This window comes from Notechis scutatus, chromosome 2 (genome assembly GCF_049901735.1).
Source record: "Notechis scutatus isolate UNSWTSFEM ecotype Mainland chromosome 2, rNotScu1.2, whole genome shotgun sequence".
NCBI lineage: Eukaryota > Metazoa > Chordata > Lepidosauria > Squamata > Elapidae > Notechis > Notechis scutatus.
Window position 1 is genome coordinate 144,078,665 of NC_142010.1, and position 25,957 is coordinate 144,104,621.

A 25,957-nucleotide genomic window follows, 5' to 3' on the forward strand; every position below is an offset into this window, starting at 1 on the left:
TTCATTCATAGAAAGAGGTGGATCACTTTAATTCTTACAAGTCGTTCTGCCTAATGTGATACATGTATTGTGAAGTTCTTTTACACCAAGTAAGTTGTTTGAGTCATTATAAAATGGAGATAAGTAATAGAGGGGGGTGGGAATGGCCAAGGAGATCACCTCTGAAGAGGGACTCCACTAGACGAAGCCCTGAGAGACAAGGCTTCAGGGATTCTTCATGTCTAGCCTGTTGGCTATCTAGGGGTAATGGGTTAGCCAAGTCTTCGGTTGAATCCGATCTCAACGTTTGTCAAAGCCAGGCATAGGGAAGGCACGGGCAAAGGTTTCAACACGCTGCCGAAGACCTGACAATCTCTGCTTCGTCTCTGGATCAGAAAGCAAAAAGGATTTGAAGTCTTGCAGTTTGGCTGTGGTGGGGGAAAAAAGAAAGAGAGAGGGTAAATAAGCTGGAGGTTGCCAACACATGGAAAAATACGAGTCACAGGAGAAAACCCTCTGATCCAACTGCAAATGCTCCCAAATACTTCCTACTTCTCTTTTATAATTATAATTAATCCCTAAGGCAGGCTTCCCCTGCCTTGACTGGTGAACATGGGAATTTGTCCGGCGCATCTGGAGGACATCATGTTGAGGAAGGTTGCCTTATAGCAGAGGTCTCCAAACTTGTCAACTTTGAGGCTTGTGGACTTCAACTCCCAGAATTCAACTCCCAGAATTCCCCAGCCAGCATGGCTGGATGGGGAATTCTGGGAGTTGAAGTCCACAAATCTCAAAGTTGCCAAGTTTGGAGACCTCTGCCTTATAGCTCAGTGGCCCCCAACCTTTTTTGAACCAGGGACCGGTTTCACGATTATTTATTCTTCCACGGACCAGTACCTGAGTAACGCGAGACTCCACCACCATCGGGACAGCTCTTCGTTCAAAGCCGCACCCCCCCCTTCGACAAAACTAAGGCGCGAGCACCCAAACGCCACTTTCCAACTGATAACCCGGAAGCACTTTCCAACCGAAAACCCGGAAGCGCCGTCGAAACAAGATGGTGGCGCCCAAGCTTTGCGTCCCGGTAAAAAATGATCCACAGACCGGTACCGGTCCGGGGACCGGTGGTTGGGGACCCTTGTTATAGCTAATGGGTTTCCATATCCCCTCTGGTATTATGCATTTGCTTTCCCTCTCTTCCAGGCAAGAGAGCAAACTAAAAAAAATCTAGACTAGTGGGTGTTAGCACATTAATCCACTTTCATTTTTAGGTGGGAAAATTTGGATGTATGTTGAAATTTACATAGCAAGATCAATAAAAAGACGTTAGGCAGCGTTCAGAGGATGCTTGTTACCACGCGAGTCACAGCTGAACCACAGTTAAAACAAAGCAAAGAATGTAACGAATCCATCCAACAAAACCAAGGAGTTCACCAAATATCTCCACATTTTCAGCCAATGCAATTTCTATTTCAATTCACTGACAGGGGCGGGGGGGAACTTGGCCAATAAGGACCAGCAGATGCTGGCTTTTCATAACCCATTAACTTACAGGTCTTCTGCTTGACATCCAGTCCAATCTGGATTCCTTCATCAATTAACTCAACAACCTTTTGAAAATCAGCTTCCTGGAACCGTCGGGAAGTAAGCGCAGGTGCTCCTATGGAAAAAGTCAAAATAATCTCAAGAAGTGCGGCTTTTAACATCCAAAGACCAAATTTACAAACAAATACTATGCTGTGAAACCCTGAGTGGATACGGCTGTAGTGCGGGGGTGTCAAACTGGTGGCCCGCAGGCTGGATGCATCATGTGTAGGCCACACTCACCCCAGCTCTGCAAATGGGGAAAACTTTGCTAAACGTCATGTGACGGCAATGTGAAGCCATGAGTTTGACACCTATGCTGTAGTGCAGGGGTCGTCAAACTTGACAGCTTTAAGACTTGTGGACTTCGACTCCCAGAATTCCTCCTCCAGTCTCTGTTAGCTCAGGAATTCTGGGAGTTGAAGTCCACAAGTCTTAAACTTGCCAAGTTTGAAGACCCTTGCTGTAGTGTATAAGGAAGGCGAGAAAAGTCCCCACATATTCAGGGGTGTAAATTCAGTTTACAAATTCCCTTTCCCATCTGTATATATATATAAACTCTTCTACAGCAAGGTAAGGGATGGAGATTAACGTAAAATGTGTGTATAAGAAATGCTCAGCAGCGTGTGATTCTGAATCCTCCAACATCGGCGTTTGCAAGGATTGTATTTAAATACATTCAGCCGCTGAAGGAATAGTTTAAGTGTTGAATGGATTCTTCTTCCAACTCCATGGATCTTCCTAAAATAGCTTAAAGTGCTGAAGAGTAGATTGAGGATACCCAAAATAAGCAAGCCCCCCCACCCCGCCCAAAAAAAATATTTAACTGTATTTGCTGAACAATGCTTATGTACCCTTGGATGTAGTCCATTCTGCATTAATGAAATGTGCACCCATTCCTAAATTTCTAAATTAGTTTGCCACGAGTAAAAACAGTATTTTTAAAATGCATCTGAAATCAAGGTTGCCATGGTGCAGAACCTTTTTAAGACAGATTATCCACAGCTGTGAAACAACCATATAATCTTTTTTTTAAAGAAAAACTCCTTGCTCTTACCAAGTCGCAAGCCTCCAGGTGTCAAAGCACTCTTGTCCCCAGGACAGGTGTTCTTGTTAGCAGTGATGGACACTAGCTCCAGTACTCTTTCAGCCCGGGCTCCATCAATGCCTTTTGGGCGCAGATCCAGTAGTACTAGGTGGTTATCTGTGCCACCTAATCCAAAAGAGTGAGAAGAGTTTAAGTTTTCTCCAGGCAATCTAACTAATCCCCAGCAATTCTCCATAATAGCTTTGCCCAACCTGGTAGGATAGCCTCTAGATCAGAGGTCCCCAACCTGTGGGCTGCAGCCCAATACCAGGCCGTGGCCTATTTGCAAACAGACCACATGAGCAGCGGGCTTGCGTGAATGCAGATTGATTTGCACGTGTGGCAGGCGCCGGCGCTCACAGTTCCACTCGCCACTCACACAAATGAAGCTGGGCACGCACACCTGCCCCTCACAGAAAACCATCCCCTCAAATCATCCCCTCTTCCCCCCACCCCCCAGGCCAGGGCGCCAACCCGGAAAGGCTGGGGAACACTGCTCCAGATGTAATGGACAACTCCCATAATGCCTATCTGCAAGTGCAGACTGCTCTATACCTCTATAATTAGAGGTCCATTTAGAAGTTATTTTGAGGGATATGGAAGGCAAGTTAAAAAGAGAAGAAGAGAAATTTCCAAGAGGATGAGAGATGATGCATAGAAAGGTGTTTAAAAAAAAGATTGGCTGTACTAAAAATTAGAATAGATTAAAAAATCAGAAATAGGGGGAATATTGTTATACATATTTTTACATAACACATTTAAATTGAATGTTAGAGGTTAAGATCAGATTTTGAAAAAGGATTATTATCAGCTACGCTCAAAAACAATGTTTATTACTGTTAGATGTAGCCAATATTGAATAATTGAAAAATGAAGGACTATGTGCTAATACAGATATGTATAATAACATTAGATCACGTAAGTTTGATTAATGTACTAATTTTCATTTGCATCAATATTACTTTTGTATCAAAATGAATGACCCTCAGATGCCACACTGTCCATGCAGTGATATTGATGTATGTTCAAAAATAAAAATAACCCCAAAAATGTTATTTTGATTAACATCCAAATAGAATTGCCACGCGGATTCAAGGCAAAAGTGCCTCTTGTCCAGCTTTTTCTGTCCAAATCAGAATCTCTTAATCACAGCTAAGATATGGCAGCTATCTCCTTCATGAAGTAAATGAACTCTTTCATGTTACTGACGCCAAACCCCAAGCCAACAAATCTTGTGTCAATGATTTCCACAGGGTAACTATGTTCTCCTTGAAGGTCTCAGAACAGGGTATAGAATCCACCTTCCCTTCAGCTCTCAGAGCAGGGATAATAGAAGATGTCATGCCCCCCCGTGTGCGGGTTTACATGATTTCTTTGAAAAGTTCATTTTCACCTCTATTGAACCTGCTTTTATTTCTTTTTATAAGCAATAGTCCAAGCAGCTAAAAAAACAAAAATTCTAACCTGATTCTCCTGAGATTATAATGGCATAAGAGAAAGCAAATTTTTTTACCAGGAAAAGGTGAGACAGAAAACTCTTAGAAAAGCATTTTTTTTTAACTTTAATAGGCAATATTTTTGCTAAATCTCCGATTCACCTGGGGACAATAGTGACCTCCATTGTACCCACTAAGAATTACCCCATTACAAGGCACATAGCCCTGAAAACTACATATACAGCAGTATTAAGCAAATACCTCCACTGGCACAATAAATTTCATGTTATGTTGTTCACCTCAACATCATAGGGATTTTATCTTATTTGAAAATATTATATAGTTCTTCGCTGAGTCGACCATCTGAATGTGGTCCTATCACAATATTGTTCACATTCTTTCATAGACTTACTACGTTACCAAACATGTCAGCCCTTCACATCTGCACTGTATATAGGTAGTTCTCCACTTACAACCACAGCTGAACCGAACATTTATGTTGCTAAGAAGACATTTGTGAAGTAAATTTTGCCCCATTTTTACGACCTTTCTTGCCACAGTTGTTAAGGGAATCATTGCAATTGTTAAGGGAGGAACCTGGTTGTTAAGTGAACTTGGCTTCCCATTGGCTTTGCCTGTCAGAAGGTCACAAAAGCTGATAATGTGACCCTGGGACACTGCAACCGTCCATAAATACGAATCGGCTGCCATGTCCGAAAACCTCATTCTCTGGTCCCGTTGACCCACCCAAATTAGATCCTGTATCATTATCCTGGGACACATATAATTGCCTTCATTCGTGTCTTAATTTTGTTCACGTGACCAAGGGGATGCTGCAACAGTCATAAGTGTGAAAAATGGTCATAAGTCACTTTTTTCAGTGCCGTGTTGTGTCTTTGAAAAGTCAAGAACTACCTGTACAGCCTCTTTCTTCTTCATGGATATTGCCTGAACAACCAGTTTCTTCAAGCATCAAAAGAAGGCTATATGTTCCGACCCACGCCCTTTTCCGACAAATCAAACACAATCCAAAAGGAACAAAAAACTTGTAATGCTTTTACAAAATAATTAGCTGTGATAAGCACAAGCCTTGCCAAACTGTGCGAGGCTTGCCAAAAGATAACAGACAAGAAATAATTTGCAAGACAAAAATGTTCAAATACAAATGCAGAATATTGGAATGTCCCTGAGGCTGGAGTTTCAAAACGTCTTTGCCTTCTGCAAAGTACATTCATTCACAGCTGGCTTTTATCTTCTTGAAGGAGGGGCCATTACCTTGCAGCCTTACTCCCAAGTCGCCCAGGCTGTTGTAACTGCTCTTTCCTGCGAGCAGCTCTGCGCGCACGCGCACTTGGCACAGGCTCCTCGGGAACCTCCTCATCACTGCTGCCAGCCTCCACAATCTCTGAAGGCAGCAGTCCACTCCCTAATGGTCCTGGCCCCTCATCTGAGTCCTCGCTCTCCCCAGCCGTCTGCACCTGCCGCTGGCTAACCACAACACTATAATGTAAAGGAGGAATAGTGCAACTTGTACCAGTTCAGATTGCTGGTGGAGATTTCTATCCCACATGAAAATGTCCATCCACCCACACATCATATGGAAAGCTGGCCTAGAATTATTCTCTCTTACCTAAGAATCATTCTATAGGGTGGCTACAAATGGGGGAGAACATTAAAATACAGGTAGTCCTCAAGTTACGACCCCAATGGAGCCTACATTTTATGTTGCTAAGTAAGAAATTTGTTAAGTGAGTTTTGCCCCATTTTACAGACTTTTCTTGCCACATTTGTTAAGTGAATCACCTGCAGCTGTTAAATTAGTAACCTGGTTGTTAAGTGAACATTGACTTGGCTTGTCGGAAGGTGGCAAAAGATAATCACATGACCCCGGGGGATACTGCTATCGTCATAAGTGTGATTCAGTTGTCAAGAATCTGAATGTAAATCACGTGACCCTGGGGATGCTGTAGCAGTCATAAGTCTGAATAATGGTCATAAGTCACTTTTTTCAGTGCTGTTGTAACTTCAAATGGTCACTGAGTTAAGTGTGGTAAGTCGTCTAGTGTGGGCAACAGCTCAGCTCAGAAAAAGCTGCTCCTATGTGTGCTCTACCACACATGGGAACAGATCTTCACCATACCTGAAACAAGAGTGTATCCTCGTTGTAGCAATGCCTCTGCCATGGCCTTGGAGTTCTTCAGTACTTGCTGACAATACTCTTGGAACATGGGTGAGCTGGCCTGAAGCAGCAAAGGATGCAAGGTTGGGAAGAATCAGCATTACTTATCCTACTTACGACATTATAAGACATCATAGGACTCAAGATGTCCCATCATGAAGACTTAAAGGACAACTGTATAGTTGGGCTCCCACATTATGTTAAGCCCATTCAGGATCAATCACATTTTAGGGCATTAAACCTTTGTTAGAAACCATGATTTGTTCATGGCTTACTGATTTAAAAAAAAGCCTGTGGTGGCACAGTGGTTAGAGTACGGCAGGCTAACTGTGCCCACAGTCTGGCGTTTGAACCTGACTGGTTCCAGTCTGATTCAGCCTTCCATCCTTCCGAGTTGGTAAAATGAGAACCCAGATTTTGGAGGCAATATGCTGCATATAAACCATTCAGAGAAGGCTGTATAGCCCCATGAAGCAGTATAAATTGTAAGTCTATTGCTATTGCTATTAAAACTATACTATTATGTGAAAATAGGGACACACATGGTTTTTAAGTGTATATGATGAACACTGGCACTCACCCATCTCCCTAACCAATTCAAAGTTATAAGACAAGATCAGCTTAAAAAGTTAGATCAAGAAGCCGGGATTATTTTGTCTGTCTGCAAGACTAATTCTACCCTGTTTACAGCTTGTTCAATTGAGCATGCTTAAAACAAGCATGGCTTAGTGTGATGTATTAATAGAACCTATTTATCTACCCAGCCAAACTAATATATCCAAAGGCTGCATTGCACAGAATCTCTTAAACTGCATTTCACTGTTGTGGTTTTTAAAAAGCCAACAAAGGTATTACTGGTAAATATTAAATTACTAGGATATTGTAGGCGTAATACAAGATCACAGTGCATGTAGACAATTTCGCAATTTCACAGTGCACGCAGGCACACATGTAGCATCTGTCAGCAACTCCTTGAATCAAATGCATCTTTTCCCAGAACTGTTTTGCAGCTGCAGAGAACAGCTGCACAATCCTAGGAAAAGGTGAAGATGCTTTAAGGAGTGGCCAACAGATCCTACCTGAATGTCTCTGCGTTCTGCGTTCTTAAGCAACGTTTTTCTTTTAGATCCAAAACGTTGCAGAGCTCTAGTGCGTTGCTATGTTCATTTCAAAAAACTCCCATCCTTCTTCAGAGCCGAAGAAGCTTCTCGGATGAGAAACGAAACGGTTTCAGAGAAAAACCAGAAAGTCCCTTTGCCTCTTGAAAAAAAGCACTTTTGGGACAACCATGACCTGGATGACTGAGAATCTCTGTAGACTCCTAATCTCTGGATTACTCAGAGTTCGGTCCAGACTTCCTGAGCTCCCAGAATGGAACTCAAATCCAATGAGTATCGAGGGCACCAATTTGGGAAATGCAAGTCTTAGTTTCTCCCAGAAGGATTAGAGCCACCATGCTGAATCAAATAAGGAAGACAATCCTCTTTACAGCAAAAATGCAATAAACTCAGCTCTAATTGATTCTCTGGGATTTATTCCACCGTGATGACTTCATATTTGTTTGTCCCAACATAAATCCAATCTAAGTCAGTCCTTGGGACTAAAGGTTTATTCTTCTAAGCTTTGGGACTCATGCTGGAGCCCATCTTCAGAATGACACATTCTGGAGAGAGAGAGAAGTTTCCTGAGCATGGGTTCCAGCACAAGCCTGAAAGCTTGGAAGAATAAATCTTTGTTCTCAGTGACCAACTCAGATTGAATCCTGTCACGTTATCTTGGGTCATGCATATTAGCCTTCATTTGCCAACATAAATCCTCTGGTATTGTCCTTCAGATTAACTCTGGATTTACAACTAGATTGGGTGATACAAGGATAGAGAACGTGGAAACAACCTAGTTGGCCATATTTTGCAATGGTTGAACAACAGATGTTGTTCTGGCATCTCAGCAAAGTAGACTGTGAACACAAAGGGCCAAGGCAGCTTAGTTGGTCTCAGCAAAATCCTTCTTAGTTGCCTGTTAGGCGCTTCCCTTTTCTAAAGGCTGCTAACCATCCAAGACTTTAGAAGACTACATGTTGCTCATTCCGTTTCAAATCAAATCAAAATCTTTATTCCTACTTCTGCTGCCTGCCGGCTGCCTGCAATTTGGCAGTTCAAATCTCACCAGGCTCAAGGTTGACTCAGCCTTCCATCCTTCCGAGGTGGGTAAAATGAGGACCCAGATTTTTAGGGGCAATAGGCTGACTCTGTAAACCACTTAGAGAGGGCTGGAAAGCACTGGAAAGTGGTATATAAATCTAAGTGCGATTGCTATTACGGCCTATGGGCCAGAAAGCACAACATAAATAACTTGACTTGTAATTCTTTGACTGCAATATTGCAATAAAAGTACATAAAATGCACTGCTGTAATAATAATTGTAGCATAAAGAGCAGTGGCAATCATGACATCTGTGCTGAGTTTCAACTACAGGTACGATGGATGCCACAAATGATAGCACAAAATTGGGCAACATGGAAAGATACGTCACAGTCTTGCTCAGATAAAAGCAGAAACAGATACACATTGTGCTGTTTACCGGGGTGATTTTTTTTAAATGAGATAATATGTATCTTCCTTGGTTTCCTATCTGCAAAGGGAGATAAAGCACTGTTGGAAAGGGACAGGCAGAGGGTAGAACATCCAACTTGGCCAAGGTGAAAGGCCAATTAAATTTCAGAATTAGAACTGAAGAGAGATAAGAGGACTCTGCTACCCGCTTGAGAAGAACCCATAAACCAAAGGCTTGACTACCAATCTTAAACTGATTTGAAAAATCAATATTTCATGTCACGACCGGTAACTGTGCTAAAATCCATTCATGACCACCCAAGCCCCAAAGAAAGCCAGACCTCTCCTTTCCTACCTGTTTCAGTGCCACTGCCACTGCAGCAATGGCATGGTTGTGGGGGCCGCCTTGCAAAGAGGGGAAGACTGCAAAGTTGATTTTGTCCTCCAGATTGTAAAGGGTCTCCTGGCCGCTCTTCTTGTCCACAGAACGGACACCCTTACGATAGAAAATCAGCCCCGATCTGTGTGCAATACGAAGATGGATGCATCAAAAATGAAAGTCTAGATGTCTACTGCAAATATTGCTCCAAAAGGTACAAGGCTGAACATATTCCCTTTTGCAATTATAAAAAAAAAAAAAAAAATCCTCCATCCATATAATGTCCTTCGTCAAGACCATGTTTGCAGTAATTCTACTGAGGTAAAAACAACAGCGGTGACTGTAGCAACAGGAAGCAAATTCACCTCCTTTTGACTCCGTTGGTAAACAAAAATGTAAATTTCTTGTTTTTGTAAGTACTGAAATCTCAGATGTCATCAAAGAAGCTAAACAGAAATCTCTGTGGGTTCAGAATCACCTCACGGCAAGATGGGCAGCAAACAAATAAATCAAGTAAAAATTCTGTATTGTTACCATTCCAAAATTCAATATACGCATGCAAAAAGTGACAAGAGACAGGCAATATTTTTAAAAAGTTGTACTTTCTTTGACTTGCAATTTCACTTATTGGCTAATCAGCAATGCACCATCCTTTCCTGACTTTGTATTGAACTCCAAAGACAATCTCTCCTAATTTACTTTGGACTAAGTTTACCAGAATCCCCAGCTGGCTACTTCTGCAATGCTAACGACTTGAATCTGATAAAACATAGTCTGCTTGCTCAATATGCACAGGTGACACCATGATTCCTATTATTCCCCAGTAACTCACACTTTCCATATTGGGAATGGCAGAGAAACCATAGAACCTATAAACCTAGAACAGGGGTGTCAAACGCAAGGTTCGGGGCCCAGATCCGGCCTGCGGGGTGCTTAGATCTGGCCCACAGGGCCCCCCTGGACAATAGCAAAGGATCGGCCTGTGGTGCCTCTGTCAGCGAAAATGGAGCTTCATTGGCAGAGGGCTGCAGGGGGCCATTGCAACCGAAAACGGAGCTCAAGAGGACTGCGAGCAGCCCTCCCAAGCTCCGTTTTTGCTGGCAGAGGGTTGCAGGAAGATGTCGCAACTGAAAACGGACCTCGGGAGCCACAAGTGCCCCTGACATGAGTGACATCGAGCTGGTCACACCCATCCTGGCTACAACCCCTACCCCCCTAGGGTCAAGCACAACCCTGATGCGGCCCTCAATTACAATCGAGTTTGACACCCCTGACCTAGAAGATACAAGTAGGTCAAATGAAGAAAAACGTATTGGTATTGCATCAAGACTTTGATATATCTGCCCCAACACTGTATGGGGTCCTCGATGCTCTCTCCACTAGCACTGATGATAGCTAGTTGATTAATACAATGTCTGCAAGGAAAGCACAGAGAGCACCAAGGACCGCACAATTTGACCCTAAGCTACAAATATTCTCTTTTATTGGTCAATGTTTATACACACACACACACACACACACACACACACATACATACATGTTTTCTGAGGTTTTCACGGGTATTTGTATGTGGATCTTTGGTTATTCGGGTTTTCTCCCGCGTAAAATTGGAAGTATCCTGGAGACGTTTCGACGAAATCTCATTCATCATCTTCAGGCTTGTGTCTTCGGCTTTGTGCTTCTCGGAGTAATGTGAGCTTGCAGCTGCTTCTTCCTTTTAACTGCTAGTGGGGGTGTGATTTGATTGGGTGGGGGCTTGGCTGTGTTCTGATTGGCTGGGGGTGTGTTCTCATTGGTTGGGGGTTTGGCTGTGTTCTGATTGGTTGGAGGGTTGGCTGTGTTCTGATTGGCTGGGGGTGTGTTCTGTTCAGGTGGGGGCTTGGTTGTGCTCAGGTTGGGCTTAGTTGCTGGGGGATTTGAGCTGGTGAGCTGTGATCCTATTGTTTGGCTTTGCGTTCGTGGTCGTGCCACATCTTCATGGTAGGCGTCCGTTCACTTCATGTATGGGTCGGAGGGGTTTGAAGCGGATAGTGATGTAGCTGTGGTATGGCTTCTGGTCCATGGTCGTGTCTCATCATCTGTGTGGGTGTGAGTCTGCTTTCTACGTGGAAGTGTGGAGGTAGCATCTTGTGTGGCCCTCATGGGTGTGGGTCTGGTGTCATTCTTCATGTTAGGTACTCATTTGTTAATGAGAGTGGGTTTCCAAATGGCTGGTAGGTGGGAGGTATCATCTCATTTATTCATGCTGTGTGGGCATTTTTCTATCTCTATGGCTTCTCTGATTATTCTGTTGTTGAAGTGTTCAGTTTTGGCGATAGTTCTGGTATTTTTAAAGTCAATCTCATGTCCTGTGGCTTTGAGGTGTTGGACCAGGGAAGAGGTCGGTTCTTCTTTTTTGATTGAGTTCTTGTGTTCTTCAATGCGTACACTTATTCTTCTGTTGGTTTGTCCGATGTATGTGGTGGGGTAGGCGGTGCATGGGATTTCGTATACTCCTTGGTTTTCTAACTCGATTCTGTCTTAGGATGGTGGATATTTTTCTGTTTGTGCAGAATGCTGTCTTAATGTTGTGTTTTTGGAGGATCTTGCTGATTTTGTCTGTAGTGCCTTTTATATATGGGAGGAGGGCTTTGCCGTTCTCTTGTCCTCTGTCTTAGATTTTGGCTGGGGTTTCTTTTTGGATTAAGTGGGTAATCTTCTTTCTTTGGAATCCATTGGCTGTTAGTACGTTAGTGAGAGTGTGTAGTTCGGTTTTTAGGTGTTGTTCGTCAGCTAAGCATTTTGTTCTGGAGATGAATGTCTCGGCTACGGAATTGATCTGTGCTGGGTGGTGGTGTGAGAGTGCGTGTAGATAGCAGTTTGTATGTGTTTTCTTCTGGTAGATGGTGTGTCCTAGGGAGCCATTGGATTTTTTGTATACCAAGACATCTAGGAAGGGAAGTTGATTGCTAGCTTCTGTTTCCATGGTGAATTGTATTTTGGGGTGTAGGCTGTTGAGGTGTGTGAGGAAGTTGTTCAGTTTTTCTTTCCCTTGTGGCCAGATTATGAAGGTGTCATCTACGTATCTGAGCCAGAGTTTGGGTTTGTGATCATATTTTTCTAGAGCTTGTGTTTCAAAGTGTTCCATGTAGAGGTTTGCGATGACAGGTGAGAGGGGTGATCCCATGGGTGCTCCTTCTATTTGTTTGTATTTTTGTCTGTTGTAGGTGAAGTATGTATTGGATAGGCAGTGGTTGGTCAGATCTAGGATGTGGTGGGGGGTTGTATTTGTTTTGGATGGCTGTCAAGGCTTCTTTTATAGGCACTTGGGTGAAGAGGGACATGACATCAAAGCTCACTAGTAGGTCCCTGGGCTGTAAGTTTTGTTTCTTTATGATCTCAATGAACTGGAATGAGTTTCTTACGTGTGAGTTGATGGATTCTGTATAGGGCTGTAGTTGTTTGGCAAGAAATTTGGCTAGGTTTTGTAGAGGTGAGCCTATGGAGCTGACTATTGGTCTAAGTGGGGTTCCTTCTTTGTGTATCTTGAGGAGACCATAAAGCTTAGGGCATCTGGATGATTTCTCTCTGGGTATGATTCTTTGCTGGATTTCTTTGCTGATGGGGGAGGCTTTTATTTTGGATCTGGTGGTTTTTTCTAGGTAGGTGGTGAGGTCTGTGTTTAGGGGTTTGTATGTGGGGTCTTGGAGTAGGTTGGTTAACTTGGTTTGGTAGTCAGATGTGTTCATAACCACTGTCGCTTGTCTTCTGGTAGGATTATTATGCTCCAAGAAGCACAAAGCCGAAGACACAAGCCTGAAGATGACGAATGAGATTTCGTCAAAACGTCGCCAGCATACTTCCAATTTTACGCAGGAGAAAACCCGAATAACCAAAGATCCACATACAAATACCCGCGAAAACCTCAGAAAATACATACATACATACATACATACATGTTTTTTGGGTATTTTCCCACGTCTTAATATTTGTGCTTTTATTATAGCGACGTTTCAGCAGAATCTCATCTGCCATCCTTAGGCTTGTGTATTGGGTTCTTTTTAATCTTGTGTGTCAGGCTTGGCACAAATATTAAGACGTGGGAAAATACCTGAAGAAACCTAAATACCATACATAAGAATGTGTGTGTGTGTGTGTGTGTGTGTGTGTCAGCTGCTTTCTACAGATTCAGACGGCAATACCCTGATATTATCTAGAAATGTTTTTGACCCAGGATTTTTGAATATAAAATATATAGCCATAGTCCTTGGTACAACTGAAAAAAAGGGGGTTACTGTGGCTCCTTAGATATTGTTTGATTACTGTATAGTTCCCCAAATCCTTGATCCCTGGCTGAGGGACATATATTTGCTGCCCACATAGAATGGCACATGCCCATCTATATCACGCTTTTACCTTGCACCTCGCAGAGTCTTGTGAGTGGTGCTAGTCACCACGTCAGCATAGTCAAAGGGTGATGGGATGACTTTGGCTGCCACCAGACCACTGATATGGGCCATGTCAGCAAGCAGGTAGGCCTTCACCTCTTCACATACCTGACAAAAAAGGATACATGAGAACAGGTCAGCTCACACCACTTTGCCGTTCGTTCAGTTCAACCTTTGTCCTTCCAATCCACTAAGACATACCTTCTTGATGCGGGAATAGTCAATTAGACGGGCATAAGCGCTGGTGCCAGCAATGATGAGGCGTGGGCGGAACAGCCGAGCCGTTAACTCAAGCTGGTCATAATCAATGAGTCCTGTTTTGGGCTGGACAGTGGACAGAGAAACAAATCAATGCAGGTAGTCCTCAGCTTACGATCACAATTGAGCCCAAACTTTATGTTGCTAAGTAAAACATTTGTTAAGTGAGTTTCCCCCCATTTTATGACCTTTCTTGCCACAGTTGTTAAATGAATCATTGCAGTTGTCAAGGTAGTAACACGGTTGTTAAATGAATCTGGCTTCCCATTGAGTTTGCTTGTCAGAAGTAAAATGTTGATCACGTGACCCCAGGACACAGCAACCATCATAAATATGACCAGGTACAAAGCATCTGAATTTGGATCACGTGACCATGGTGCAATGGTCATAAGTGTGAAAAATGGTCAAAAGTCATTTTTTTCACTGCTAAATGTCTATGGAGATTCTCAGTCATCCAGGTCATAGTTGTCCCAAATGTGCTTTTTCAAGAGGCAACTAGACTATCCAGTTGCCTCTTGATAAAGCACTTTTGGGGCATTTTTTTCCACTGCTGTTGTAACTTTGAACGGTCACAAAATGAATTGTTATAAGTCAAGGACTACCAGTACTCTCTTCCTCCAAATGCTGGCAAAATTAGTACAAATACTTGTGTAGATCAACCTACAGGAAATACATCATCTCTAGAAGCTTGCATTAAATCCAGCCAAGATATTGAAGTAGAGATATTACTAGCCATCACTTCCCAGCCACTATATTTATAGCTGGTTGACACCGCCAACAATCAGTGTCCTGATTTTCTAAAAAAAAAAAAAATTAAATGCAAGAGAACCCAAACAAGGGCATCCACAGAGAATCAGGCTGGAACTAAAAGTGAAAGAAATCCCTTTTAAACAAATAATTTTATTGGATGCCTGTAGTGGATACATAAATACATCCTGATGTTTTCCTTTCTCCTTCAGTGCTGGCAACAAGGATCCTCAACGTCAAACCTGTTTGCATACCTTGAAGGTAGGAAACCAGCAACGGGGATGTGGGAATGACAGATAAGAGCCTTTGAATTAGCCTTCCTCAACCAGACATCATCCAGACACATAGGACTGCAAGTACCAATGTCTGGAACATTCCAGTCAACATGGTCAAAATTCTACAAACCACCTTGAAAGTTGCAAGGTCATACCTTTAATATTTAACAAACACATGAAGATGTAATAAAGGGAACTAGTTGAGAAAGTGATTCTCTGTTTCAATTAAAAAGAAAATAAAAGCTGACAGCAAGCATCAGGGTTAGATTCAACCACCCAAGCATAACAACGATTACTTCACCCAGAAGTAAAAAATCTAGTGTAAAAAAAAATCTACTGTTATTCAAGAGTGATCTTTGGGCACAGCATCTCCAGAAGAGAGACATCGAAGCTACAAAGGGGCGAAGGGGTGATACAATACTGAATTGTGAACATAAATGAATGAATAAAATTGGTGATCGTGAAATCCTATTTCTATAACTTAAGCATATGTGTCCAATGTTTCCTTTCTTCACAACTTAATCTGCACAGTTTACTAATGGGTGTAATTCATTCTGATTTCTGTCAGTTGCAGGGAGGTCCAGTCCATGTGTAAATGAAACTTTCCCCGCCATCCTCTCAACTACTGAAAAACCTATTCAGTCACAACTCTGATTTCAGAAAACACCGCTCACACACTTACCGGCAACACAGAAGCTAAACTGCTGCAATTGATTGTCACTAAGATTATCATTAAAAAGAAATCTAGATTTTTACAAAATTCAGTTGGATCTTCATTCCCAACTTCTGCCTGCATCCAGAATCACAGCATGCACTAAGTTTTGATCAGGAACTCTTTAGCACACCATTCTAGATCTGCATTCTCCACCTACTGTCAGAAGCAGAAAAGGAAATCAGGGCCATGCAAATATTTTGAACTCCCATTTACTCACATTGAGTTTGTAAGGCATGGACTCAAAGAAGATGGACGTGGCCGAGATACGCTTGACATCCGACATGTATCCATGAGTCAGGCTGTCAAGAAGAAGGAAGACATTTTGTCAAGACAAAAGCTTAAGCCTCAATCATAGCCCAACTGAAGCCAAGAAGCTAAGGGAACAAATATTTATGTCTAAAGGGATTACAAATTAGCCAGGCACTTCCTCCACAAGGCTACCATGAGACTGGCAGCATGGAGATTATGTAGATCAGTGATCCCCAACCTTTTTATGCGCGCCCGGTACCGGCATCAGCAGGGCGCCGCGGCCTGGTACCGGCATCAATTGGGCACCGCCATCTTTTTGATGAAAAAGTGCTTCCGGTGACCTCACCGGAAGCACTTTTTCATCAAAAAGATGGCGGCGCCAGCGCTTCGGTGAGCTTTTCCGGTAGAAATGGCTTTCTACCGGAAAAGCTCACCGAGCATTGGCCGCCATCTTTGATGAAAAGTGCTTCCGGTGAGCTTTCACCCGGAAAAGCTCACCGGAAGCACTTTTTCATCAAAAAGATGGCGGCGCCCAGCAACCAGCGGCCCGGTAGGACTTGTTCCGCGGACCGGTACCGGTCCGCGGACCAGTGGTTGGGGACCCCTGATGTAGATTATGGGGAGACACAAAGGACAGCAGCTCCCAGAAAGAGAAGAGGCAGATGCTCTTCAACATCACCCATCATCACCACCATCCATTTTGGTATCCAGGGATGACAAAAACATCTACAGGTCAAAACTAAAGAAAACATCGCCATGTCTAAATAAGAGACAGACAACGACGAGGTAATACTACGAGACTGCTGGTCGAAACTGCTGGTCAAAAAAGGGTACTCCAAAAAGGCCACTTATGAGTCATTCTGGGCCTCCTCCCTGTCTCTCCCAGCTTCTTCAGCTCCTTCTTCTTGTGGATCAGATCCTCATTCTCCCAGTTATTCTTGTGCACCATCCTCCTCTCTTTCCCCTCAGCTATCCCAGCTGTGGCAGCCCAATCCTCTCTTTCCACCTCTTCTGATATGCTCCTAGACTGGAACATCTCATGAGGCGTTCCTCCCCAAGTTTCATTCCCCAATCCACACACGTACTGGCCCCCGTCGGGTAAATCCAGGCCCATGAGACGTTCATGAGGCTGCAGCAAGGCTGTGTAGGCAGCAAAATTGGCCGGGGACCCAGAATAAGGCTGGACATTCACCCCCCAGCGTTCAGGATCCAGGTCAAAAGCTTCAAGAGCACGGCGTTCACAGAGCAATTCAATGCGGTCCACCACCTCAGAACCACCGTAATACCTGCATCGGGATATCAATAGCCACAAAGGAAATGTTAGTAACAGAAAAACACACAACGCCACCATAATTTCTGAAACAGAAAAAAAAAACTAGAAAAAAAAATTATCTTTCTCCTCCATGCCATTGCAGTGTACAAAGAACATTAGCTTGGCAACCATTTCCTAACGAAGTATTCTGGCCACCCCTTCTCTCCATGTAAGTCTTGGCACCTGGTCCATAATAACTGCCCATACAACACTTTCCCTCCCCCCTGGTTTCCAAAATATAGCTATAACACGTTTCTTATCTCCACCATCAGGATCGGAGGTCAGTTTCAGAGCCAACCTATCACTGTATCTGCCCCACAATGGACCTTACCAAAATCTGAGGTCTCTTCTGAAGGCAAATCATTTCATGCAGCTGGCAAACGCCAGGCCTGTGAGAAGGGTTCAAGAGGATCTACAGGCTTCCTTAGCCTTCACTCCCAGATAATCCAAGAGAACAAAAAAATAGGGCTTCCTCCTTCTGACGGAGTAATGGATATCTGAGTACATATATCTGTATCAGTGTGTACCGTAAATACATATCACTTTGTGACAAGTGGTGTGGTGTGTAGTGCTTGAGATGCTGTAGGACTTGAATGGAGGGATCATGATCCTTCAAATGTTTAGTGAATAGGACTGGTGGACATGTGAATAGGACTGGTGGACATATTGGAATATAACCACATTTATAGGGCCATATAGTAGTCCTTGACATGACTGTAATTGAGGCCAAAATTTATGTTGCTAAGCAAGGCATTCATTAAGTGAGTTTTGCCCTATTTTAACAACATTACTTGCCATCATTGTTAAGTGAATCAGTGCAGTTAAGTTAGTAACACAACTGTTAAATAAATCTGGCTTCCCCATTGACTGCTCTTATCAGAAGTCACAAAAACAGATCGCGTGACCCCAGGATACTGGAAATGTCATAAATATGAGTCAGTTGCCAAGTTTCCGAATTTTGATCATGGGGGATGCTGCAACTGTCGTGTGAAGAATTATCGTTAAGTCACTTTTTTCAGTGCAGTTGGAACTTCAAGCAGTCACTAAATGAACTGTTGTAAGTCAAAGACTACCGTATTTTCTTATCCTAAGGCAAACTGCTGAGGATAAATTCAGGCAATCTCTTTTTAATCCCTTCTCACATCTGCCCATCCCAATCTATTAAGGTCTTTTTTGGTCCCATATAAAGTACACTACCTCTTGCCTGGATAGCCCTCTGAATACTTGTTGTTGAGACATGATCCCAGGGCCTCCAAGGCAGCCCGACTACAGAAATTCTGAAATTGAAGAAAGAGAAAAAAGGAAGTGCAAAATGAAAAAAATAAAGGAAGGAAGGAAGAAAAGAAAAGAAAGTGAAACTCAATGACATTTTTGGTTCTCTTATGCTAAAGAAGAAAAACGCCATATTTTGTGGAGTGACAGCTTAATTCAGATGAACACAATGGGAAGATTAAGCTGTTCCTTCTTAGGACCTTCCAAGTGGAGCTAATGCTGTAATGGCCACTTTGGAAGCAAGCAATAGAATAGAATAGAATTCTTTATTGGCCAAGTGTGATTGGACACACAAGGAATTTGTTTTGGTGCAAATGCTCTCAGTGTACATAAAAGAAAAATACATTCATCAAGAGTCACGAATCATAAGGTACAACACTTAATAATAGTCATAGGGTACAATAAACACAAAATAACAGGTGAGGGTGAATATCTACTAGAATGGAATAGAATAACAGAGTTGGAATCACCAGAGTTGGAAGGGAACTTGAAGTCCAACCTCCTGCTTAGGCAGGAAACCCTATAGTAGAAGAGGAGAACTCCAAATCCGGAGAGAAATAATATTTTGGTGTTTCTTAAACTTTGGCTAGGCAGTATGAAAAATATGTTGTTGATTTCTTGTTAAAGGCAATTATAATCCTTTCTCCATCCATTAATATTGCAAGACGACAGGAAAGACATTACAGACTGTATAATTCTTGCAACTTTTTTTTAAAGATAGACTACTTTGCAAATAGACTGTTAGGGATATACACCCTAGCAGAACGTGCAACGGCAGTCTAGCAGACAGGCAGATATGTGTGAGATAAAAACGTTGTTGTAGCTTACACTCAGTAAGACAGATACACTGTGCAAGTTAAATAGTTTTTATTCCAGCAAGAGTTATAGCATAGTCAAAACAGTCCATATATCATACACTAAGTTCAGTCCATCCGGGGTTAATCAGTTTGCAAAGTCCAGTGTCGAAAAAGAGTTCATTAAACTTACAATCAATCAGTCCTGTGATATATCTCTTTTGCAGTCAGAGATATGAAGAAAATCAAACCCCTTTTCTTCTCTCAGCAAACACGCAGTTTATCACCATCAATCCTTCAATGTCAGCATTCCAGTAAAAGCTGAGGAAAACAGTGAGCTCTCTTGCTCCCTCTTATGGTGATTTTACAACCGCACCCAAAAACTTGGTTTACAGTTTAAAGTGATACATACACTTAAACTCACTAACATAGTTTATATATTATTATTTTAACCAAACTAAGTTAGGTAACCAATGTTATCCCTAACATAGACAACCTAATTCGACAGAACAGCAGTCCCAATAAGTTTCTCTAGGCAGCTGCAAAGAGTTGAACTAGAGATTTTCAATCCACATTCTACAAAATGTACTGAAGTGTGACAAATGAACAGACATCAGGACAATCTACTAATGGGCCATGCTCTGCGATCACATATCCATTGCAGAGGGAAGAAGAACAGTTCCATGGAAGGATGGAAATCTATCGCCTTTGCAGACGGTTTGTGGGTTTTCAAGAAACATCTGATTTGCTACTGTACCAGGAAGTATGATGGACACAGAAGAATACGACTGAAATGCCATAATTTGTACTCTTAAAGATCTGGGTGCATTTGTCATTATGAAATAAAGTAACTAAGCCTCTGCTGAATACAGGTAATCCTCATCTTACAACCAAAACTGAGTCCAAAAGTTAGGTTGCTAGGTGAGAAATTTGTTAACTGAGCTTTGCCCCATTTTGCAACTTTTCTCGCAACAGCCGTTAAGTGGATCGCTGCAGTTCTTAAATTAGGAACACGGTTGTGAAGTGAATCTGGTTTCCCCATTGACTTTGCTTGTCAGAAGGTTGCAAAAAAGGGGATTGCGTGACCCCGGGATTTTGCAACCGTCATAAATGTTGAGTCAGTGGTCAAGCAACCGAACGTAAATCACATGACCATGGGGATGCTACAATAGTCATAAATGTGAAAAATGGCCATAACTCACTTTTTCAGTGTCATTGTAACTTGTAAATGGTCACTAAATGAATTGTTGTAAGTCAAGGATTCCCAGTATATGTTTTTAGGAATCAAGGAAGATGACAACATTCCCTCATTGAAAGGATCCCAAGTAAAAGGCCTCCATTTCATCTTTAACCCAGGGCTGAGGAAGAAGATGCTTCTGTCACTCACCTCGGAGGCAATGAGTTCAAGTCCCCGGCACTGGCGATCTTTTTCTTGCTGCACCAAATCCCACATCTCAGGGTCGCTCTCTGCCAAGCTTTCCTGCCCGGTCCAGCCTGATGCCTCCTTGGAAGAAGCTGCAGCTGCCTTGCTGTGCTGGGCCCGAAGGCTGCCCCTTGCTTGGCAGCATCTTTGTAGGGGCTGAGAAGGTAAAAGAGCAGACACGATCACAAGAGAGCCAGCATAAGCCATCCCGATCAGAAAACAACTGATTCTTCAAAAACATATAAACATACTGTATATTATCTGTTATCTAAATCCTTTATTGGAAACCCCATTAATACATATTTGAAATGGCCACCTAGGAGGGAAACCTTTATAGCTCCAGATGTTGTGGGATAAGAATGCCAAATAGTTCCATCCCATAGGACCAATGATTGTAGCAATAGCACTTAGGCTTACATATCGCCTCACAGTGCTTTTACAGCCCCCTCTAAGCAGTTTATAGAGTCAGCCTATGGCCCCTAACAATCTGGGTCCTCGTTTTACCGACCTCAGAAGGATGGAAGGCTGAATCAACCTCGAGCCAGTGAGAATCGAACAGCCAGCAGTCAGCAGAAGTAGCTGCAGTACTGCATTCTAACACTGCCCCACCAACTATAATTTAAAGGGTAGTTAAATTTCATTTGAGTGTCCAAACTTGGAAGCTACTGAGGTCAATGATCTGAATAAGAAAAGAAAGCATGAGGTTAGGAAATGTCTGAGGAAAAAAAAATGACTGGTTGAAATAAGAAGATTTTCCTCTCCCCTCACCAGACACCAAGACTTCTTTAAAAAGGAAGGTTTTGGAGATTTCCTATAAAGCAGGACTGAGAGGACCAAGTATATCTCCAAGGACAACAGATTCCACAGTGGAAGGGCTACCATAGAAAAATCCTTCCTCCTGGTCCCATTCTTCTTAGTTCGTCTCAGAATGTGACCTCGAGCCTATTATCTGACAGAAGAAAGAGAATCATGGTGGACAGGGGACAACTGAGCAGAAAGATAAGTCTTCCAAAGCAGTAAAATACTTATAAAAAAAAGCTTTGTAGCAAGGAGAAGAGCATTCTGGGAACAGAGAGTTCTGGTTCCCAAATCGTCACTCATAATAACTTACAAAATGCTATGCCTTCAAACAATGTTGCAAGGGAATTATGACAGAAGAGGGGAATATCCTGCCTGGGAGGCCCTCCCAAAGATATCTGACTAGCCACTATGAGAAACAAGGTGCTGGACTAAAATGGGCCTAGGTCTGATCAGCAGGGCTGGTTTTAAGTTCAGTGAGGTATCCCCAGATGATCAATAACAATCTTAAGAGCCAATGCTTGAAGTCCTTCTATTGCGGGAAAGACTGTTCATATATAAAAACTCCACAATCCCTGAGGAAGCCCTATATGTTTAAAGCAGCTTTCCTTTTTCGAGACCAGTGAGGGAAGGGCCAGATCCTTCAAAGATGTCTTTGCGAGGTTTAGGATACAGTTCAATTCTTCCTTCATGTAATTAAGATCACAGGAAAGATACTGCCAAACCAGACTTGGCAGTAATCTCCACCCTTGGGTCCTCAGATGTTACTGCTCTTATCAGCATAAGCAATGGCAAAGAATGATGGGAATCATATTCCAAAAGCATCTACCCCTGATCTAGAGCCATTCAAGTTTGGGAATTACTGCCTATACAGATTTCAACAGCTTGGAATTCTCCAGATACAGCATATTAATATCGCAACTCCCAATAGTGCAAAGAGCATTGTCAACAGAGTCCATTGTGGGATCCTTGATGCTCTCTGAGCTTGCTTGTTTTCTTGCAGATTTTCATTATCCAAACTATTACCCTATTACCCTAGTTTGGGTAATGAAACATCTGCAAGAAAACAAGCAAGTTCAGAGAGCATCAAGGATCCTTCATTTCTCCTTTATTGAGAGTCCATTGTTTTTGGAGGCTGTGAGGTTGCAGGAAAATGGTGTAAAGATTAGATTACCCAGTAAGTTACATTGATCCAGTATAGATCTCCAGATCAACTCGCTCACTCTGCCATGCTGGCTCTTGCAGCAGTGACCAGTAGAAATCATGTTCATGTCAGAACTAGACTATCATCACATAAATTACATAGATAGCAAGAAATTTAAATTACAAATTTTTGTCATCAGACAGTTATTGAGCACAGTGGTAGTTTTTGAAGATTGGGGGGAAAGGGAGTCATGCAGGCGAAATATTACTTTTGCTAACATTAAAGAACACAGTCCTATATACTGGCAAGCATGCAAACCAAAATTGCTGAAGCTAGTCAACTTCCCTCTAAGTTGTCTCAATGAATTTTCAGAATGGCATTTACATTCCTTACAGCATCTTACCCAAATGGAACTCAGAAAAGGAATTACATTTCTAGCCACTTGATTCAATGAATGAGCAATGGAGTGAGAACTCAAAAGACAAAGCTAGAGGGGCGAGCGGGACAGTCAATTTCAAGGTCTGGTGAGACAGAGATGGCTCTGTGCTGCAGATGGGCAAGTAGGCCTCTGTTGAGAAGAACAGCCGAGGCTTCTGTTTGTGCTGCTGAGCTGGTAAATCCAGTCAGGGAAGAACTTCTGGGTGCATGTGTCTACAAAGCTGTACTGGTTCCCTCACCCCCGCCACTAAAAATCATTTCAAAGTAAGGCCGTTACCACAAACTATGGGCACCTTGAGGGAAAAACAAAACAACTGGCTTTCATTTTCTTTATTAAAGGGATTATCAGCCAACCATCATCTCCTCTACAAATGATGCAACGACCTCATATAAGTTGCATCAGCAAAGTAGCAAAACTTAAGAATGCGTCAAGTTTGGCTTTAAGGATGAAATGCTCCAATGCTGTTTGCCAGGGGGGAAATTTTTAAATTCCTTTTTTAAAGGAAAGGGATATTTGACAGGTTGCAAGGATAGATTTGCCCACACAACCTTTCGTCTTTTTTGTTGTGGTGGTGTTTTTTTTTAAAAGGAGGATTTTAATGACATTATCTAATCAACAGCCCTGCAAATCAGAGAGGCCAGGTCGTTTTATTGTTGGTTCCAGGGTCCAACAGAGTTACTGCCAAGGGACCTTTAGCCAGGTCACAGAGTAGCTGCACAAAGTTAGTTTTGTCTCTGATCTGTTCTTTCCTTCCTGCCCGCTGGAGGCCCTAACCAATTCTGCAATTCCTCTCTTCAAAGCTTGCAATGTCAGATAGGACAGTATGTGAAAGAAAAGAGATGTTACAAAAAATTAGCTCATAAAAATCAGCAAAGCGTGACTGCTTGGAGAGGTTTCCGCTGATAATAGTGTCTCAGTCCTGAACGTCAAGATAACTCTTCGCCTTGCTCTGTGCCGCTTCCAAGAGCTATTAGCCAGAATTAAATAATAATTGAGTAGCAGAATGGCAACGATCTGTGCCGCTATCAGATCCCTGCTATAAGCCCCAGGCGGGCATATAAACTCCTCTACCCAAGAAACTCCGATTTCTAAACTTGCACACTTAACAGTCCCATTCAAAACAAAAGAGATAAAATGAAGGGGGGGGGGCGGGAGAGAGGAGGAGAGGAGATGGCTCTTTCCTGGAGCAGCGAAACTTATTGCTGTTCAGAGAAGTAGAAGAACTGAACCGAGCGTGGAGAACAGCTTAGGCCTTTTTGAATAACCCATCACCCTCCATGGGGGGTGGGGGGGAACGACCATTGAGGTCAGATCCCTGATGCTTTGCAACTCAAGTCATCCGCTCTCCATCCCAAGAGGCCCCAAACATCAAAAGCGCTTCTCAGAAGTTACCAATGAAGCAGCTGCCCCTCTGCTCCCACTTCAAGGGGGCAAAGCAACTTGCTCTCTTCCCCTCCACGAGAGCCCCATCTGTCATTCGCACCGCATCTTACCTTGGCAAAGTGTCTAAAAGGGAAAGGCAGCATAACAGCCTAAGACGAGGAAAGTGCAAACTGTTGTACAAGCTGTTGCTCGCGTTAAGTGAGTCCAAAGACCAAAGAAAAATCGCTGAGCTGGTGAAAAGGGGGAGAGGAAAAAAAAAAAAAAAGAAGGGAAACGCGTGGCTCTTCCTTCGCCACTGCCAGCTACTACCGGGTGCAAAAGGCACTATGGGAGATGTAGTTTTTACTCTCGATGCTCCTTCTTGCTTGCCCTTCTTATCTGACGTCTGGCAAGCGGCGGCTTCAGGACGGGCATCTGCGGCGATCGCTGTTATGGAAGAAGGAATGAACTTTCTTTCAGTCTGTCTCGGTGAAAGCGAAAGCAAGTGTCAGTGACGTAACGTCGAAGGATATGTTCTTAATGTAACATTTAAGACCCATAATGGGGGTGGGTTGAATTTGACTCTCATGACTGAATTTGGGTCAAAACACCTCGCGTTTATCCAGACAAGAAAATTAGAAAAGTGGCTGCTTTTCCACAACATTGTGTGATTGCCTGTTTAATTCATTAATTTATTCCCACTCCTCCGCACAAGCTCTATAGTAGCCTCTTATACTTTGCCCACCTGCAAAATAAGTCCAAATTCAAGAGGCAAAATTCCATTGTTGCATCTCTACCAACGTCATGAGCGATCGGGCAACCAAAGAATTAGAATCTGTATTATAACAACATCTGTAATACAAAAAAAACATGTGCTCTTGAATTTCCAAGAATTTCTCTGTGAGTGAGAGGATTTAAAAGCCTGGTTAAAAAAAGTGGGAAGTGGTACAATAGTGGTGTTTAAATCACTTATGTACATTTGTAGATGGCATACTGGGAAACCTAGAAGATATAATCAAATATTGCCCATTACCAGCAAAAAATGGTGTAGCCTTCATTTTTGAAAATGAATACAGTAGCTTGCTGTTAAAGATAGATGGAAAAGAGGAGACAACAACCATTCATTCCCAGAGTGGAGATATAAGACAGGCTTGAAAAACCATTGTTTTCTTTAAATAACTAAAACTGTCTAACCAATGAAGATCGTCTAATAAAGGGAAAGACCAAACTGTTGGACCTCTCTCTTGCTAAACTCATGTTTTGGGGTTTCTATGTGGAATATTGAAAATCAATTGTGAGCCATGATACTGAGATTCCATAGAATGTGGAAAGGGCTTTCCTGATAAATGCTGATAATCTTGGACTACAGGTGTATCCCCTTGCTACCATCTAGTGGTCCTCTGGGTTTTTGCCACCTAGATCTGGTAGCCCTACCTGTAAGGTGGGCAATAGCTGACCCCCCTAATACATTACAGAAGCACATAGAATAGAATAGAATAGAATAGAATAGAATAGAATAGAATAGAATAGAATAGAATAGAATAGA

At 42.6% G+C, this 25,957-nt stretch overlaps 1 protein-coding gene across 1 annotated transcript; it reads right to left on the bottom strand.

The window, feature by feature from the left end:
- SHMT2 (serine hydroxymethyltransferase 2) lies at nucleotides 1–24,914 on the bottom strand. Its single transcript, XM_026673903.2, has 12 exons — nucleotides 24,543–24,914; nucleotides 20,633–20,824; nucleotides 18,377–18,456; nucleotides 16,953–17,153; nucleotides 15,836–15,917; nucleotides 13,825–13,947; nucleotides 13,592–13,731; nucleotides 9,173–9,338; nucleotides 6,227–6,326; nucleotides 2,621–2,776; nucleotides 1,532–1,639; nucleotides 1–407 (listed from the first exon to the last, which is right to left on the bottom strand). Exons 1-12 carry the CDS (start codon nucleotides 24,573–24,575, stop codon nucleotides 280–282), a joined length of 1,509 nt encoding a protein of 502 aa, XP_026529688.1. The 5' UTR covers nucleotides 24,576–24,914; the 3' UTR covers nucleotides 1–279.
- Between the last annotated feature and the right edge of the window lie 1,043 nt (nucleotides 24,915–25,957).